This window comes from Streptopelia decaocto (assembly GCF_964273445.1).
Source record: "Streptopelia decaocto genome assembly, chromosome: 8".
NCBI classification, from domain to species: Eukaryota; Metazoa; Chordata; class Aves; order Columbiformes; family Columbidae; genus Streptopelia; species Streptopelia decaocto.
This window is the reverse complement of record NC_138662.1, coordinates 15,754,604-15,774,725: the sequence shown is the minus strand read 5'-3', so window position 1 is coordinate 15,774,725 and position 20,122 is coordinate 15,754,604. Positions and strand designations below refer to the sequence as shown.

Below are 20,122 nucleotides of genomic sequence, written 5' to 3'. Positions count from 1 at the left end.
TGGGTTTTTTTTTTATGTCAACTGTTAATTTGTTTAAAATATGGCTTGGTAAAACTAAGTACGAGCAGATCAAACTGAAATCAATATTTGCGCTAATTACAGCCTTTTGGAAATTGGAAATAATGGCCCAAAGGGTACAAACACACCAACTGTGAATCATAGGAAAAGGATGAGGGAAAAGGCAGTGTGGGCATTGAAAAGAACAGTCCAGATGAGCTCTGGAAATTTAGCTGCTCATGGAATAAATTTCAACACAAACGAGCAATGCACTTGCAGGCCCGCTGCAGATGGAAGCGACAGTCTTTTGTTTTATGTTTTGTTTTTTCTCCCCATGCCTGCTTGATGGGTGATTTGCGTCTGGTGCTCTGCACTGCAAACTCTCCCCGGAGCGAGCAGGCGTGGGGCCCGGAGGAGCCGCTGCCGTGCTCCGTGCATGAATGAGGCATTCTCAGTGGATATGGGTCATGCTAGTAGATGTACACAGTAAGATTATTTGACTCTAATTCATGCCACTTGATATAATGTGATAAAACATTTGACATGAGAGATAAGTTCCATTTTAATCCGATAAGGTGCGGGGGAAAGAAAGAGTGGGGATTGTAAAGGAGGAAGAGGTTTCTCAGGGACAGGTAATGCGCAGATAGAGAGGCGTTAAGTGAGGGAGGAGGTTGGCTGGGAAAAAAAGCAGCTTTCCCTGCACACTGAAGAAGCAAAGGAGCGAGTAAAGAAAGCAAGGAAGGTTGTTACAGCTCCAGAGCCGGGAGACTGAGAAATGGCACTGCTGAGAGATGAAAGGAAGGAAAGTAGGAACAGAAGCTGCTTCAAACAGAAATCGATATATGGACAAATACCCTAAAGGAGACTGAAACACTAATGCTACAGGCTGGCCATCAACAGAAAACCTTCGCTATAGAACAGCTATGAGGACAGAAAGGCTATAACGCAACAAGAGCAGCAGAAACAGAGATATCGGTTAACATGCATCCAAATTCAAAACAAATGGGCATCACAGGTCACTGTTCTCTTACACTTCAGTGAGTTTATCTTGTGCAACAGAAAAATAGCTTTGAACATCTGGGTCATCTTCTTCAAGGAGACCATGTCTCAACTTTACTTTTGGTGTCAGACACCACAAGATGGTCCTCCTGAAATACAAAACTCCATTCCTAATCAGCTCTATTTTGGTTAGCTTTTAAAATTGAAATTTAGTATGCTTAATTTGCTGTCAGTTTTGGAGAGCTTGTCAATGAAACACACTGCAAAATGTGCAGAAGAAATGGCCCTTAGCAAACTCATCTGCCAAAAACCCAGCTCAAATTTTAGCAGTGAGAACAATGACCAAGATGTTCTGTTACACAGAGATTTTCCACAAGCTTGAACATAGTAAAGGGCTCTCTGAGAAGATGCTGTTCCCTCAAAATCCACACACAGACAGACCAAGACACAGTAGACTAGAGTAGAGATTTAAAGCAGGCAGAGAGCAGATACGAGCCTTAGTCAGAAAGAAAGGAAAGATTTATTTATTTTTTAAAGCTATAACCAATAAATTTTCTCAAAATGTGACTTATCCTCCTGTCTTATTTTGTCACATTTTGGGTTTCTCCTGCTTGGTGTCCAAGGAGGAGAAGGCATTTACTTACATCAAATAACCTTTCTATATACATCTCCTCATTGACCTTATCACGCAGGACATCCTGAGAGTGGCGGACAAATGTCACATAGGCATCAGCAACATCCATCCCCGGCTTCTGCATGGGGGAGAGAAGAAGAAAGAGAGAGAGAAACATGAATAGCGGCATAGGGGCAGCTCCACCGTGTAGCCTCATGGCTGCTTGGCCTCCTCCTCTATCTCCTGCTCTCCTCCTGCAGCTCGTGTGCTCCTTACCTGACAGACACTGAGCTTTGTGCCCTGTGCCCAGCAAAACACCATGCACAGCACCAGACCACGCAAAGGCACTTGCTTTCTCTTCTTTCACCTAGAGCGAAGCCAGTCAGAGGAATAAAGCTCTTCCTCAACATACTGATGCCGGGAAGTTGTCTTGCTACCTTTGGTGCTGTTGATCTAATGAGTGAACCAGCAAGCGGGGCTGGGGATCTGTTGTTTTCTTGGGTTATCTTCTCTACGCAAACCCTCTGGTTTCTGAGGGTAGAAAGCTAACAGCCAGAGCTGGGCTCTTGGTTCTTCTACAGTGTGAGAAGGCGTGCAGCAAGCAGCTGGCGTCGCAGGAGGCATGACAAAAATCACCTTCCTTTCTCTGTTTAGATCCCTGACTTTAGCTTACATTTAGTGCTGCTTTTAAGAAGAAATTGGGTAAATGGTAGGTCAGGGAATGTATGTCTAAACGAATGTTCAAGCTGCCGCTACACTGCAGGAAGCCTCCCTGTGCTGCCACAGCTCTACAGCTCTCTGCAGAATTTAACTGGCTTTAAACAGCAACCTACAAGCATGCAAGATTTGGGGATAACAGCATTTCTTTAAAGAAAACAGGAACTGAGGCAGGTGGAAGGGAAAATACTTATTAAAAAAAAAAAAAATCCTGTTTCAGTTCACATTGCTTGATATATTGGAATCAAACTTACCTCAAAGGAAAGCCATTAAAATACTGTAACATGACTCATTACAAGAGCTGCCACAAAATCTTAAATTTCCATGGCACATTGTAAGTTTGTTAATAACTAGTGTCATTAGTTTCCATTACTGTGATTTACCTCAGATCACAGAGTATCATTTTTCTGCAAGATACGATTGTCAGCCGCTGTAAATTGAAGTTAGTTAACACATCTGTGTAATTTCCAGGGTGAAAATGAGGACAGTTTGGAAAGCAGTAGGAAGGGAGTTTTTCAATACAAAGCAAACAATTATCAAGCAAAGGGCCAGTGCTTGGCCCCTGGGAAGCCAGTAACATTTCTTAACACCTACTGCAACAATGACAAGGTATTAATTTGAAAAACAATGAGGACAACACAGATGTGGCAGTAGTCAAGTGTTACACTTTCAAGCAATTTTCAGCGTGCCGATCGTGCCCATTTCAAGGTGGCATTAAACCGATTGGTTTGTACCCAGACAATTGCAATGGGGTTTGTGGAATTAGATTTAACCGATGCTTTTCTCTTCAACACCAACCATAGCATTTTATTGAGGTTGCTTCCCTAGACAAACTTTACTTTCCAGGGACACAGAGGGCCCATAGAAGGCCACTCTTTGCCCTGAAAGTTACTTTAAATAACTATTCTGTGCTCAAATTCCTGATGATCAAATATTTAAGATGCACTTGAATGACTAGGAGTTTCAACTGAAGGATCTCCACATTTTCTAGAGCTAGAAATGAATCCTGAGTCTGTCTTTATAATGCTCTCAAAATCTTGTTTCTATTACTCGAAGACAACAGGATGCCAATCACTGCATTGGGATATTTTAAATCAAGCAAGATCTCTTACTGTTCAAGAGTTTGTCTTCCTCATGCTGGGCTAAAGATAACAGCAAATTGGTAGGAAAGATTTCTTTTGGGCTAAAGGCATGGAAACACCAAACACAGATGATGTGGTCCAAGATGTCTGATAAATTTATCACGTCATGTGAGAGCATGCAGAGCAATCGCATCTGCATTAAAAGTACATATATACACTATACATACAGGTCATCAAACTGAGCTATTCTTGATTTACGCTGCCCAGTCTAACTGGATGCAGGAACAGGTATTGTGTGTTAAGATCCACTCTTCTTTCATTTGTAATTGCTCAGGATCTTTCTGCTTGTAACTGTTACAGTAGCCCCTTATTCAAGCCAACATTCATATGCTACACTTCAACTCAACCTAAATGTAAATTTCTGGCAAGTTAAGTTCTCTATCTAAGAATGTTAAGGGCTCTTTTCCTTATGAATCAAGGTCTAATTAGAGGAGAGGATGTACAGTTTTCCTATACCAATTACAGAAAAATGGAAAAAATTATTTTCATTAACAATTTCCCAAACACATGTTGCTAGCTCATCATCATTTCCCCAAAGTAATAAAAAGCCATTTTCCAAAAGAGTAAAATAAACCAACAATTAGAAGAACAAAAATAAAATAGATTAGCTAATGTGTTAGATATGTGTTGGCTCAGTTCTAACATGTCTGGACCTTTTTGTTTGGAAAATATACTGTGTTTGTAGAAGTCCAAATGAAGAACTAACAGAATGCATTGCTCCTATTTTTTTAAATGCGATCCAAGCCAATTGCATAAATATGGTACCTTTTTGACACCATCTGCAAATTATTGCCTAAACAGCCTCATAGGTCTCCATTAGAGGGTAACTGCTCATTATTAACTTCATGGGGATATTCTTTCCAGTTCAAATGTTAGAAGTGTGAAGGCTCATGGTTCAATCTTGGCTGTTAATGCATAATGTGGGTTGCTACACACGCCATAAACCAAAGCACGATGCAAATTACTATGACAGAAGTTGTTTAAATTGTGCTTACGGGTACATCCACGTATTTGGAAGCAGCCTTCACCTGCAAAAGGAACAAGAAGAGAGTTTACAACATCAGTACATCTTCAGGTCTTGGCTTTTTCTTTAAACACCTGTAAGAGTTTCTCCAGCTGAGACTTGGGACAACATAATGCTGAGTGGGGGAAAAAGGGTGATGAAAACTACCTTTCCTGTCTAAAAGAATAGGCAAGGGTGGTATTTTTGTTGTTGTTGTTGTTTTGGAGAGGTAACTTTACTTCTGCTAAAGCTCTAATAGCAACAGATGATAGTGTGGGAGTTGTGCTTCTCCCTTCTCCTTCAGCGAGCGGGGGAAGATGGGGTTCGAAACTAGACATAGTTATTTTCTTCGGAGGCCTCGTTCTCCACCCGATGCCGCATGTCTCCGAACCTGTCTGCCTGTCTCCCGAACCAATGCCTGTCTCTCCTGTCAGGAGCTGCACCCCAGGGCCCGCGGGAGCTCCCCCGGCAGCACGATGGCACGGCGAGGCTGGCAGGCACCTGCACCATGGTGGCCACAAGAAAGCACTCAAAGGACCCTCGTTCTGCCCCCTGCCCATAGTCCCAGCTGTGGTGAGGTTCCCCCAGCTTCGTAGGCTGCAGCCTGGGATGTTATTTCCCCCCTTTTTGCTGGCTGTGACGCTGGCAGGAGCTCGCAGACTGTGCTGGGGCAGCATGCTCACTCCATAGCACAGAGAAGTGCCCCAAAGTTTTTCTGCTTCCCCAGACTGTGAACAGCTACACTAGTTTCCTACAATTTCCCCCCTCCTTTTAAAAGATGTTATTTGAGGGAGGGTTTCAGAGGGTGGACGCTGCACTCTGCAGTGTCCTCACACCCTGGTGGGTGCTGTGAGTCCCCAAATTTCCTTTTGTTTGCCACGCAGCAGGGTGCACATCGCCTGGCACAGGAGGTGAGGTGGCCCCAGTGTCAGGGCCAACTTTTCCAACTGAGCAGTGCCCAGCTGGCCAGAGAGACCTTTTTCCCACTGTAGCATAAGGCACTGTGTCTAGAAAGAGCACAGTTGAGATTTTCCACAACGCTTCTGCTTTTAATTAGGGTAAGCGTTGCCGGCCATCTTTGTTTGGGTGTAAAAGCTCACCTGCTTTTAAATATTTCTAAAGCTACCATTAAAACAGCCTAAATATAACACGCACACAGTTGCATCTTGGGATGAATAAATTATGTGTCCCGAATGAGAGAATGAATGTATGTGTGAGACAGAATGTGAGAGTGGGTGGAAGCACTCATATGGTGTGTGTGGGGGGTGCATAATTAAGCACAATGAGGCGATACAAAAGACCAGACTGGTGGTAATTGCCGAGGTGAACGCTGCAAGTATTGGCAGCACCCGGGCTGCCGAGCCCGGGGGCAAGAACAGAGGGAAGGGCAGGATGAGGGCACTGAGCGCCTGTCGCCACGACGCGATCTGGCTGTCAGAGGGAACGGAGGGGGACAGGGCACGTCCCAGCGCACAAGTTTATGAGGGAGGTAGCAAAACCAGCACCAAACCATCGCTCCCGGTGAAGAGCAAACGCTCGTTTCTCCTCCAGGTATCCCTGTTTCCAGGACACCTTGCCCTCTCGCTGTCTTTATCCTCAGAACTTTCTTGGGAGGTAGCAAAGCACCATCCCTTGCTCCTGGGATCTGTGGAGCCTCAACCTTCCTGCGTGAAGGCAGCTGGAGCCTGGCCAGTGACTGCAGCTCTGGGGGAGCCGGCAGTGGCCGCACACTCATGCTGGCATGGAGCAGCAGCAGGTTGGGCTGCCCAAGACACCTCCAAACGAGCTCTTTTTCTGAGCAGAAAAGCTAAAAAGAAGCTTGGAAAATGATGTGGTTCAACAGACCACAGAATTCAAGCCAGGGTCTGTGCTCAGGGCTGCGCCGTGCCATGCACCTGTATCTGTCAGTGTCATACAGGGCATGAAGCAATGCTGTGGCACCCCGGGAAACCTGCAATCTAAGCTTGGATTTAGCACTCTTAGGTCCAGCTTAGCACCGCAGTCTCAAGCTGCCTTCTTCCTCAAAGCCAAGAGGCGACAAGAATAACTCAGTCGGCTTCCTGCAATCTCCCCCCTCCACCCACAAAAAAACTGAGCTGCTTCTCCTGCCCACTCCCCTTTAATCAGAATAATTACTTGTTTTTCTTTAAACTCAGATTTGGCTACATTTAGTGAAATTTCCAAACTGCCGGATGTTGTGTGATTTTTGCTAGGCTGCCGTTTTTCACAAAGTATGTAACTTTGCCATGAAATGTCTCAGTTTACCATACAAATTTTGTACGGAACAAAAATAAGATCTTTTGCTTCTGTCTCCCTTGGGTAATATGCAGTCTGTAGTTGTAATTACTGTAGGTGTAACTCTCCACCTACAGAGGCCATCCAGATTAAAGAGAATTTTAGCAGCTGTCATTCCTGTGACTCAGTGGATCTGTACATGCAGACGCCCAGTCAGGGCCTGGGCTGCCGCTGCTGAGATGAGCTTAAATGTAGCAACAAACAGAAAAGAAAAAAACAAAGTCTGTCCAAATTTAGAAGGGTGTTTTCCTCTCAAAGTGCTCTGGAAGGAGAAGTGGCTAGTGAGAATTTATTAGGACAACTGATGCATTAATTTTATCTTGAATTTCGAGGCAAGAATTGGAAATGAGGATATCCTACTAGGTGATAAAACTGTCTGTCACAAGACCCCCGATTACATGTCACTTGCAGAGCGCCTGGAAAACACACGATGAAAGAAGTCGGTGGAAGGGGGTGGGAGACTAATGCTTTCTAGAGCTCAGCGGCTTGGACCATCACACTTTGTTGTATTTGTTCAGACAGGGAAAACGTGGGAGGTGGTGCAAGCATGCTGTAACAAGAGAGAGTTTCTCTATTTATCATTGCAAAGACTAAACACAGCAAGTCACATTACTACTGCAGGGAAGGGAGACAGTCTAAGCCCAGTGCCAAAGGGGTCAGAGCTGTTCCTCAGGCTCCTCTTGCAGCTGGCGCTGCCCAGTGGCTCGCAGCAAATGAAGGGGCCAAAGCAAGAAATGTCCCTTGCCTGGAAAGGAGCAATCCTGCTCCTCCACAATGTATGCAGCCTCCTTGCTGGGGCTGAGGGGCTCAGCACCTTCCTGGGGATGTGCATGCACTACGACTCACCTGCACAATAACTACTTGGATGGACATCCCTTCCTGGCTGGAAACTCAGGAAACGGAAGCCATGGTTCAAAGGCCTCAGGGTTGTCAGAGTGGGACACACCATTTTGGTGCTGCTGGGGCAGTTAATTGTCAGTAAATGTCCAAGGAGCAGCAGAATGAGGATGCCTGAACCCTGTGCATTTACGTGCTGCCTCTTCACGAGTGCCCAGAGCCCAAGTGTAGCTGGGGGGTCCGCTCAGCAATTGAAGGGAGCAGCACTTGTCAGCGTAAACAGTAGGATGTGGTGGGAGCAGCACAGCATCAGCTGAGGAACAGCTTGGACGCACGGAGAAGGAAAGGCGGCACGTTACACTGTCTGCTCGGGCTGATGCTGGTGCTTCCGATGCCTGGAAAGCTGCCGCCTCCACATCCTCTGCTGCTGGCGTGTGAGCATCTCCTCACCCTCTGCAGCACTGGAATGAGTGAAGGTATCCACCATGAGCCATCCCCTGCATTCCCCGAGCAGGGATGAGCACAGCCCTGGGGCTGTAACCATGCAGGGGTTATCCTGGGAGAAAAGTTGCACTGTGGGGCAGGCAGCGGGACACCCTTCCTTTCCCTTCTTCTCTGAAAAACAAAGTGCCTCCAGCACAACTGAAAAGTAAGGATGGTTAGTTTGAACCCTGTGGTGGTTTAGATAAGCTGCCAGACTTTGTGTGCGCACAGGTATCCATGAGAAGAGTTTCTTGCCTCCACTGGTAAGTCTTCCTACATCCACCCCCCCCTTTCAAACAGATCCTACAAAACTGCCTCAAGCTCAGGAAAAAGGGCCCAAAAGTAGCAAACAACAGACAATTGCCACTAGCTAAGACATCTCCTGAAGGAGATGTTGGAAAGCCTTCCCAGTTTGCAGAGCAGTGCCTTCTGCCTCCTGCCCAGACTCCGTGAACAAGTGAGCACAGTACGGGCTGCACATGTGGGTGGTTGAAAATGCCAACGCAACTTTCCAAGCAACTCTGCACACCTGCCTGTGAGCTGAGATAAGAGAAGCCACACTTGCAAAAAGACACTCTTGTAAACTTTCTGGCATGCGTTTTGGAAATCAGCTGCTACGTGCTTTTCCTAAGAAGCTGTCACAACACTTTTCTGGAATACATCTCAGATTGCTAAACCCTTGCTGGATACTGAGGCAAATTTTGTATGGATATTGTTCTTGTCCCGTAGCTTTCTAGGAAATACATAATAGGATGAGCTGTGAATTGGTTTTGCAATGTTAGGGAGAAATGTGGTGTTAGAGGCACCTTGTGCTTCATGACCTCATGGCATTTCCCCCTACCTTGTTCTCTTTTAGAAACACAAAGGCACTTCATTGTTTTGTTTTTTACTAATTAAGATGTCCCAGTTATGGCCAGAAGACTAAGAGGAACACATTTGTCATGCAAAGTGACAGCAAAGCAACTTCTTCAGCTAGGAAAATTGCATTTACAGCACAATGATTTTTTTTCACCTTCATAAGCAACCTCAGCAGAATAAACTCCACCAACCTGAATGATGACTGGAGATGGCTTTACTCTGTGCTACAATATGATGGCATATGCTTCTTGGGTGTTCATGCACTGTACATCTGCATACATCTTGTCTGACTATTCATGTGAGGGTTACAGTGTTCAAACATCACACAATGGCAGAATAATTATGTAGGTGATCTAGTCCTGGGAAAGCAGGAGATTACAGCTCATGAAAAAAAAATGAAGAAAGGAGAATATTGTCTGTACTTACAGTAAATGACAGGAAAGAAGAAAACAAAGTTCCTTCATCGTATCTGGACAGTTTGGCCAAGACTCCTTCCAAAATGGTGACAAACTACAAACACAAAAAATACTGCAATTATTTTTAATAACTGAAAAAGGGTGTAAAAGTCAGCACCAGCTGCAAAGAAGTCAGTGGAGCTCACAGCATTGCCAAAGGAACAGACAACCTGTCCTTGATCCCAGCGGGCCAGGGAGCAGGAGAAAGGAACATTGCTTTTTGGGTGCTACATGGTCCAGCTCCCACTGGGTGCGAATCACCCCTTGGTGTCACAGGTGATGCTGGGCACGGTGTGTACAGTGTGTGTGGGAGCCACCACAGCCTCTCTGGGCAGGGAAGCCTGTGGTTCTTGCTCCCAGTACGCAGTGTCAAGCACGCAGCTAGCTGGGTATTCTTGCAGAAGAATCAAACTGGCATATGTTGGTGTATTATGTTTAAAGGTCTCCACTGTATAATACGGATGACTTGTTCTCAGAAAGTTTGAAACTAGAGGAAAACACACCCCACCATCTTTCTCCCTACGTACCGATTACCCTCTGTGCTAGCGCAGCTCACCAGACCCACACAACAACCCAAGGGAAATGCTGGCAGCTGAGCTAGAGGAGCTGACTGACGACAAACAATTTCCAAACAATTAAACCTGACATTTTGGAATGCATTTCCCACTACTGTCACTTCTAAATTAATTTCTTAGAAGAGCATATGGCGACCCTGCACAAGATGAGCTATTTTGTCCACACAACCTTATGCATAGGAGTGGTGACCATCTCTGCATGCCACCCCAACGTCTACACAGCAGCATTTAGCAGTGCCACCCCCTGACGGCAGCTACCCTCTGTGCCATGGGGTGATGCTGACCACAGGGTGTTACCCCATCAACATAACACCCGTTCTTCAAAACCACTTCTGGCCCAGTATGGCAATGCTGCTAGCAGCGCATTACATCTCACGCAGTTCCTAATCATCAAAGAGTCACCAAGAAAGGACTGGGAGATGTATGATGTTGCCTGTGAGAAACAAGAAGCCAATTCAACAGCTTAATGTGTCACATTTTAATGGAAACGCACATATTAAAAACGCAATGTTAACAGTGAATCACTCCACCTGAAGCCGAAGGTTACCTTTGCCACTAGGAGTGTTATCATTTCTTTGACGGTTTCCTCAATTAGTTCATCTATTTTTGAATGGTACTGGTGCTAAAGAAAAATAAAAGGAGAGGGGGAGGAAAATATTAGCATTGATCACAGGCAAGAGCTCTGCGGTTGTCAGCCTCTTCCCTTGGTAAACCACAATATGCAGCATAAAACTGAACTGTGCAGCTTGTTACCCTGTGCTCTGCTACAGTGGCCAGTGATTACTTACACTTGTAGGAGAGATATTGAATTTGAGAGAATCTCACACCAGGTTGTGAAGCGTGAGCAAACCCTGTCCTCTTCTGTGTGCCCGCAGCTCCGAGAGCCACATGCACACGTTGGAGGGGAGGCCTTGCTGTGCCTGAGATCACCAGCACCCTGGGCTTCTAGAGACCTCAAAGTCCTTTAGCTTCAGTTCTGCAGGTATTACCCTGTTCATTTTGCACGTGGATTGCACCTGACAACAAATACGGCAGCCTTTGCCTAGGGCACCACAAACCACGCAGCCCTCAGGGGGATTTGCTGCACTGGGGGGGTCTGCAATGGGTTGAACCCCTTCCCATCTTCTGCGGCAAAGCACTGGAATGCACGTTACGCCTTGGGTTCAGCAAGCACACAGCTCAAATTAAGCACTCATTTAAACACTTTGTTCAAGTGACTGTAAAATAGATTTAAAAAACCCCAACAAACCAAGATGAGGCTTTTTGTCCCATGCAAAAGGCAGCAGCGGTGCAGCCCCGAGCCCTGGGCGGTGGCAGATCCCGCGGCACGAGCGCAGAACGGGCTGACCAGCGCCGGTCCTGCAGCATCAGCCTTTCTGAGTCTTCAACCCAATTTCTGCACATGCCAAACCTTGCTTAGCTTGGGAGCTCTGATGCAATCAGCTGCAATATGGCTAGAATAGGTACTAAAATACAGTCTTCAACTAATTTAGAAAAGACCTGTTTCCAATACAAGATTTAATTAGTGAAAACATACAGTATATTCTTATTTTCAATGGACTGAGAAAATACTGATTATGACTGCTTTCCAACACAAAACATTTGATTTTTCAGTCAAACATTTCAAGCACTGGTGCTAGTCACTATATTCATTACCACTTGGCATTAATATTGTTTTAAAATGTTAACATCAAATCACATTGAAAGAGACAAATCTGCTTTAAATACTAATCAGACTTTGGGAAAGAAGACTGTGAGGGCTTTACAAATGCTAGATGTTGGTCTCAGTGTCTGATTTGTAGTCTCTGAACTGCTCTACAGTTTGGGGATTTTTTTTCTATGACAGTAACATCCTAATACAGGAATTTGGAAAAAAAGAAAATAAAAGTAGGATGCACTTACCCACTCTTTAGCAAACTTTTCAGATGATTGGGGACAGAAATAAAGAGGAAAGTGCAAAAGACAGGAAAAAGAACATATGAAGATAAACAATAAATAAACCAAAATCTTTTTAAAAAATGGATATATGAGAGCAGCAGCATCATGCACAGAAACAATAAGCAATGGAAAATGAAATGTGATCAAAACCTCCTTTCACTGAAATAGCAGAGATTACTACCTGTAGCATTTGCAGGCAGTAAAGAGATCACAGTTATGACTGATCTGTATAAACGCAGAGTGAGCTCTTTTCAGCTTCCAGGATTGACCTGGCTGTTCCCAGCACAGCTGGAGACGTGGCTGTGGGGTGACAGGGACCTTTAACAGCTGGGTATGGGCAGGAGCTGCTGAAGTCCACAGCATGCATGGCCAGGACCTCCTAAGGGAGATGAAGAAGGGGTTGTGCACATATTGGGGTTGTCTTCCTCATGATGTTTTCATTCTGCTGCTGCATTTTTTGTGTGTGTCTAAGACCTTGCAATCAAGTTAACTGCTTTCACTGGGTAAATAATGAGTTTTACTCGAAAATGGCTAGCTACGTGCAAAACAATACGCCGTGAAATGCACCGACCAAGGCATTTTAAACTAAAAGCTTGTTTAAAAAGCAAACAAGAGCCCTGGTGGAATAAAACCACAGCTCTGAAGGCAGAAGAGGACCCTGTGCATGCACCAAGGCAGCGCTGGTAGGACCCTGACCCCTCATTTCCATCACAGCCGTGGTCCATGGGGCAGACTCGGAACCAGCGCCCGGGCCAGGGGTGGTGCAGAATGGGGCTGGTGAGGCTGTGGGTCCTGCCCCAGGTCCCTGCAGTGATGTGCCCCTGTCCTGCAGCCCCAGTTCCACACGGGAAGGACAAGCCCCGGCCAGGACGTGGTCGGAGAAGGTGGCAGATTTGGGAAAAGACTGCCTGGTGCTGCTTTCACAGACATCTGGTTCATAAACCAGTGTTCACAATACCTCCTTCTACATTTCTTATGAAAACACCCAAGGTTAAAGATCACATAACTAGTTTGCTTTACCCAGCGTAGCCCCCACTTTCGATCGAGTTCATCGCAGCTTTCTATTAGCTCAATTATTACAATCCATAATCAGTGCACTACAATGATTCAACTTGACTTTATGTGATGAGTATCTTGCCTTGTCATGTAACAGATTGTGTGTACGTTGTATTTCTCTAAGGACCATCTGACCTTAGATATTAAATAGAAACATACTAGACCAACTGAGAAACATTTAATACATACATTTATCCCCTTAGATGTATTAAAAATTCAGAGGAAAAATAAATATTTAAGATGGTAAAGTATGTTTACCAAATGTTTTAACAGCTGCCTTTAGAGACAAGGAAATGGAAATGAAATGATGGGTGTTTGTTTCACAGGGTAATGCTCGCAAAATGCGTTCAAGTATCTGTTGAAGTGAGTGTAACTGGAAGTAGTTTTGAAGGGAAGGTCTTTGGGTGGGAGGAAAACCACAGGAGCGAGGTCAAATAAGGTGACAAGAGTCTCTGTCCGTGTACGGTTTGGATCGTCACAAAAATCAGTGGTTTGTTTCTAATCAAAATGCCTTCTCCAGCTAGGTCTCACAAACACCCCAGCGTGAACACCGTGGAGGGCAATTTGAGCCCTTCTTGCTGCTTTTGACTGTCTGCAAAGGGACCAAGTATTTTAGGAGCCACATGGCAGCTGCAGCACTGAAGGAGGGTCCCCTCAGCGAGTGGTGTCTGTCCCTCCCTCCCGAGCAGGGCTGCAGGTGGCCCTGGCACACAGCAGGGTTGGGGGGGACAAGGGGACTCAATGATGCACAGACACAGTTCCCCAAATTACAGAGGAAGACACAGGCTTGAAAGCTGGTTTCTCAGTCCTGTGCCTCTGTCTGACTGCTTCACCATTTCCACTGGGGATTGGAAGAGGTGGAGTGGCATTTTGTCCTCCCCTCTTGGGCTGTAATGACAGATCTATATCTTACAATAACTTTTACCCTCAAAGCAGGACCATCTCAGCACACAGGTTTAGACAGATTCAAGAAGAGGAGGTGGAGGTAGCCGAAATATGGAGTGGCACAAGCAAATGGAGGGGGGAGGCAGGAAAACTCATTAAAAGAAAGAAAAGAAGAAGGGAGGCTGTCTGAAATACTGCAGCCCTAAATGGTAACTTATGCACTGATAATTTACATCTGCTTTACAGGTCTATTAGTTCAGCTATCTGTTAGAAACCTCAGGCCCCAACGACTGCTGCTTGCCACAGGAGCGACGCTGCCTCTGAGCTGCCGTACCAAACACCTTCTGGAAGCGGCACAGTCAGATCTGCAGAGCTGATCGCTGCTGCATCTGAGAACAGCGGAGAAACAACCGTGCTGCCGCCCGCTTCCCTCTCGCTTGCCATTTGACTCAGGCCAAATGTGCAACGTGACCGATACTCAAAATTTGGAGGAAACTGTGGCAAGCGCAAAGCATCACAAGTTAGCGTGGAAAGATGCAGCGAGTGCCTGGTGACACTACAGTCAGACGCAGCTGATGTTATCAGTCTCGTGCCATCTGAATACTTAACCTCACAGTTTTACAAATACAATGAGCTTGCTCTGTCATGATATCAGAGTCTGCTTGATTTCCTGAACATCCCTGTCCCCAGGGACTGTGCTAGTATAATGCACAAGGGTTTGATCTTGGTTTGCAGTGGGCAGCATCACAACTGTGGCCCTTTTGGGGCTGATGCTGCAGCAGCTGTGGGCTGAAGGATTTGGGGAGATAAGAGCGTATGAATAAGGAACAGATAATGGTAAAGAAACTCATGTCTAGGCTTGGACAACAAAAGTCCACCTGTGATCCGCCTCAGCTGACTTGGGAGGACGAGGGAAGGACCTGATGATGAGCATTCTGAAACCTCTCTTGCAAGGTGACTGTCACAAATAAAATGTCATAACTGAAACATGTATAAGAAAAATAAAAAGAACAGCTGGATCTGATCCAAACACCACTGACATCAGGGCATGGATCCCTGCTCCATCCAGTGGCCTTTGGAGCAAGTCCTCCCAGAGGAACAGGGTGAGGTAAACAACTGAAAAAACCCACCAGCTTGCAATGATCCACTGCAAAATCTGACCATGGAAAGTCGTAGTGAAAGGTCTTATCTAGGAAATGCTGACAAGGAGCAGGATAGGAGAGCTTAACAGTATTTGTGAATTTATTCTAGACTGATCATATATGAATATTTAATTTGGCTTGAAACCACTGTAGCAAAATGATCATTATGATGCATTTAATCTAGTCCAATTTACCATGTCTTTCTAATTCACAGAAACTTCACCCTACAAATATGGCTTCAGAAGAAAAAATATCATCAATTAATTAAACCAGGTTTGTTGTTTGGAAGCTTGAGTCATTAAGAACTTGGAAATCCAGGATCATCAAGCATGCTGATCACAGTCAATACTCAAGGAAATCACAGCAGCTGGAATTTCAATCTACTTTTGGAAGTTACCTTTTTTTTCCTTCCTTACAAGTGTCTCAGCAACAACTTGGCACTTCTGTTTTCTTTATGTTTGTCTACAGAAAATAGTCATACACAGAAACTGTGTTGCAAACACCTGACTCCAAGGTGCAGCTAATGACTCAATACATATGGTCATCATGCATCAACCAGGCTTAAGAGATACCTTATGCACACCACAGTCCTTGCAAAAAGCCACTCCTAAGTGACAGTGATTCTGAATGCTTATATTCATTAGATTTATCTGAGAGCAAGCCCCTGCCTGTTCATCTGCACACTCTATATGGAAGGCTAAATCCACAACTGATATAACGTCTCTGAAACTAGGGCAACAGGAGGTAGGAAATTTCATGAAATTGCCTTTAAAGGTTGTGAAGGGAAGAACCTGCGTTTTTACCTCTTGGCCCATTTCCATACTGCAAAGCTTTGTTGACTGAGCTTTGGCATCCACCATGACATTAAACATGGTGCATATTGACTGAGGGACTCGGAAATCTGTTGATCGGCTGGTTTTCTGCAGCTTTACTTCAAATGCAATCCTGGTTCTGTTAAGGAAAAGAGAAAAAGATTTTTCAGTTGCTTTTTAACATATTGAAGCTAATAATAACGTGAAACAATACTGCGGAGAGTTGAACAAACCAGAAAGGCAAATGCTGCTGAGAGTGTTATAGTGCAATTGTTACAAATGTACTTTTACTAAAAATGATTTTCCAGTTTAAAAAGAAATCCCCTTTCCAGATTACACACTATTTATAAAGTGTGTAACAGTTTCAGGGAAACTATGACTTTCTCATGCTTGATAAACAGTGTGATGATATTACAAACAGCAGTGTCAATGTACACCTATAATTTGGATGCACTGGCTGATTTATAACCACAGACAAATAGCAAGCCTGACGAATTAAAGGGAGCTCTTATTGCTCCACGATATCAACTACAAATACCAGAAGCTTGCTCATCGCTTGACTGAAAAGACATTGCCAGATCATTGCATTTCTAGGTCTACGTTATTTTGTTCCCTTGCTGGGAGTTCCTAATTGTCTTGTAATTTCACAGACATGGTTTCTCTGAAGCGTACATGCTCATGAGAATACACCTGCAAAACGTGCAGGGGTGCAGTCGTGCACATAAGAACACACGCACATGCATCGCACCAGCCTGAACTCGCTGTGCTCGTGAGGTTTCACTCAGCTCAAATTCGACATCCCTGGCAGCTACAAACCATGTTACACCAAGAGCTTTGTTGGGCCAAAGACTACAGGATTCGATCCTGTGTTGTATTTTGAAATACCAAGGCATCTGTGAATCTAACATGGGGAATGCTCTGCGGTATGGTGGGCATTGCCTTGCCTTTCTTTGGAGCCCCTCTGCAGATTCCAGAGGTGCTTCACAAATCTAACCCAACACACAACAATTATTACAGTAGACGGAATCTGCCAACAAATTAACATCAGATCGTCAATCTAGAAATAACAAATAATACCAGCTACAGCTCAGGAATAACTCTGATCTTGAAAGACCCTCCAAGGGTTATGAAAACAAAAACTCATTTACAAATGTGAAACTCCCATTCTTGGGATGAGGTTTGAGTTGGTACATAGGTCCTCCTGCCTGGATTTATTAGTGAAACAGGTCTTCCTCGCAAGGGCTGCTTTCCTGACAGCACTGAAACAAAACCAAGTGCAGAAGGCGGGGTGGCTCCTCCATGGTATTCAACAGTTCAGAGACAGACGCAAAGAAAAATGTTGTGTCAAACTGAAATTGCTAAAGAAACCTTAGCCAGGCCCTGTTTGCAGGTGATATAAATAGGGAAGGCAGCATATTGGTTTACATCAGCAGTGGCATTTGAACTGATTTAATTACCAGTGCCAGATTTAGCCTGGACTCGGGGACTAGAATCTTGATAATTACCGAAAGGACCCAAAGTAACTGGGATTTTCCATCTCCTCGCAGAGATGAACATGTTCCTACTTACTTATGCTCAGAACCATTATATATAGTAGTATCATTACAAGCAGGGCCAGGTTTTCACAGAGGGGCAACATATTTGTAGAAAGGTTGAAGCAGTTGGGGAAAATAAAAATCAAACCAACAAACAGCTTACAGGCACACAAGCCCTTCTTCAGATGTACCTGGAAACTTGCTTATTTTTCCTAGTTGTCTCAGCTGAGCTAATCCGGTCTTATTTCTGTAGATCATGGCAGCTCTAACTGCACTGCAGGTGCAGCAAAGGTGCCCAGCTTCAAATGTTTAAAAAAAAAGCCCAGAAAATGAGCATTTTGCTGGCGGGGCTGGTGGGCAGAGCAAAGAACAGGGCTCCAGCATTTGCTCCTCAAGGACAGTCTGACAATGGGAGGACAACTAAAGCTCAGGTTTTGTGCCAGCCAAAGGACCAAAGACGAGCTGCTACAATAAAGGGGGACTTGCTCAATGCCAAAGACGTCACGACCATCTCATTGCACTTAAAATGCACTGGGTTTTATTTCAGAACTGTGAGAGCTGCCTGCCTTTCTGTGGGCAAGTCTCCTGCCTACACCTCAGGGACCGAACGTGCCTTCTCCTACGGTGACATTGCACAGCCAGACTGTGAGGAACATGTGAACAATAAATGCCGCGCTCGCACTTGCAGAGTGGCCAGGCAATTGTGGTACAGAACAGCCACATCACACATTGCTGCTAATATTAGCCTGTACCAGCTATATTTGGGACTCATTTTTCCCTTAGTTCATCTCTTTGTCTATTAATTTCCACACAATGGAATGCAAAGTTCATTTCTCCCTCCTGCCTTGTTACCTCTGAGGTCAAAAGAACATAAAACACTGCAGAAAGGTTGGAAATTTAACCGTAACTTTTTGTTTTCAAAATGACAGTATGTTGAAAAAGTTCTTTAAGGAAACCTCCGTGTTTTGGAAGATCTGCAAGTGAGTATATTATAATGTGGGATGAGACAACAGAGCTCTTCTCTATCAATGGCAGATGTGACACCTGTATACCAATCTACACAATATTCCCTTTTTGAGATCACTTCTTTTGCTGTTTTTTTTCATGGATTTGTGTTTTTCAGGTGGGTCCTGGGATCTTATTTAGGGCTATGCCTTCAGCAGTCAACACCAAACTGCGTTTACCTCACGTGTAGCACCGATAATAAGTAACAGCCCACAAAGCTTGAAAGAACGGGTGATTCATTGCATTATTGTGAATATGCATTCTCCAGGGGCTCAACAGAGAAGTGCTTGCCTGCAAAAGTCCACAATTCACAACAATGCGGTGGCTTTCCATCATGCCTGTGCTGTGCAGACCTAAGCTGGGGTGCCCAATAAATGGTGGTTGAAGTGAAGCTTCATTGATAATAAGACAGAAGAAACAATTGCATCCTGTGAGCTCCTATGAGGAAAATGAGTGGTTTGCTCATGGGCATGTACCTTTTCACACAGGACTCGATCATGTCGCTCGCCATAAGCTTCAAGCGTTGCTCTAAGTGCTTTCCAAACTCCTCCTCAGGCCAGTGCAAATCCCGAATAAAGGTCTGCAGGGCATCAAGTTTCCAGAACAGATCTTCCGAGGTGCCTGATCCATTGCTGGCAGGGCAAAATGAGAACAAAAGTCATAAGTGGCATCAAGCTCTTTGTAACCTGATGTGGAGACCATTCCTGCAACAAGTGTAGAGCAGACAGTAGTTTCATACACAGGACAACGCTGGCAATCTCCACCATCAGGATTTTGAGTTTTACCATACAGTTGCCTAATCTACCTTGCTGTCATAACCCACAAAACTTTCCAGACCAGATGAGTAAGACAACATTATGAGTTACACATATTAACAAGAAGAATGTGTGTATGGTAAAAATCAGCCTTAGTTAATAACCACATTAACATATGTGATTATTAAGAATTAAGGCCAGAAACTGTGGTAGAAAATCCTTGATCAATAATAACTGCCATACTGAGCTGTATGCAGTTATTAAGATTTAGGGTCTCATGCAATTCTCCCCCCTCTGGATTACACCTTGAGTTTGCTTTGTCCCCCCCAGTGAGACCCCCGTTTCCATGTAAGGGACAGTGCTAACAAGTGGTGAGCGAGGACACGCTTTATCTATTGAACAGCTGAAAAAAAATCACGGTAAGTCAATTGAGCTAAGGGCACTAGACATCTCATACCCAGGAGTTTTGGCAGGATTGACTGCTGCACCTTTTCACAGATCTGCCTCTTGCAAAGGCATGTATAGGACAACAAATTTCTGTTTTTTTAAATTTATTTTGAAACATCTTTGGTCTGTCACAAAACTCTGAATTTCTCTCCCAAGTGTATATTCTCATACCCACACCCCTCCCCAGATGGAAGTCTTTGGTCCTGCAGTGTGTAGCTACACCGATTCTTTTCACAGTATAATTATATCTCAAACCTCCACTCACAGAATAAAAATACAGAACTGGATTGCGCTCTGTTTGTGCAGAGAAATTTATGCATCCATAACCCTCCTCTCTCCCGCTTTCCTTCTCCCTCACTTTTTTTTTTCAGAACAATTAACCAGGGGAGCTTCCAGAATTTCATCCCCCTCCTCGCATACCACTAATGCTAACACGGTAATTTAGAAGATATTTAACACACCATGCATTACGACTTGTGCTGACATCATCTATAGAAACAGATGAGGGAGGGTGTTTCTATTGCGACAGATGCCAGCTGCATTGAATTAATGCTAGAGGAGACCGGAGCTAAT

At 44.7% G+C, this 20,122-nt stretch overlaps 1 protein-coding gene across 2 annotated transcripts in view; it reads right to left on the bottom strand.

The window, feature by feature from the left end:
* CADPS (calcium dependent secretion activator) overlaps nt 1–20,122 on the bottom strand; it is a gene marked incomplete at its 5' end in the record, with an annotated part of 214,825 nt that overhangs the window by 21,436 nt on the left and 173,267 nt on the right. For both annotated transcript variants that reach the window (XM_082059905.1, XM_082059906.1), the window contains 6 exons: nt 1,641–1,748; nt 4,464–4,496; nt 9,371–9,454; nt 10,522–10,596; nt 15,799–15,946; nt 18,824–18,979. In XM_082059905.1, the coding sequence (XP_081916031.1) occupies nt 1,641–1,748; nt 4,464–4,496; nt 9,371–9,454; nt 10,522–10,596; nt 15,799–15,946; nt 18,824–18,979 (604 nt within the window). The remainder of the gene's footprint in view (nt 1–1,640; nt 1,749–4,463; nt 4,497–9,370; nt 9,455–10,521; nt 10,597–15,798; nt 15,947–18,823; nt 18,980–20,122) is intronic.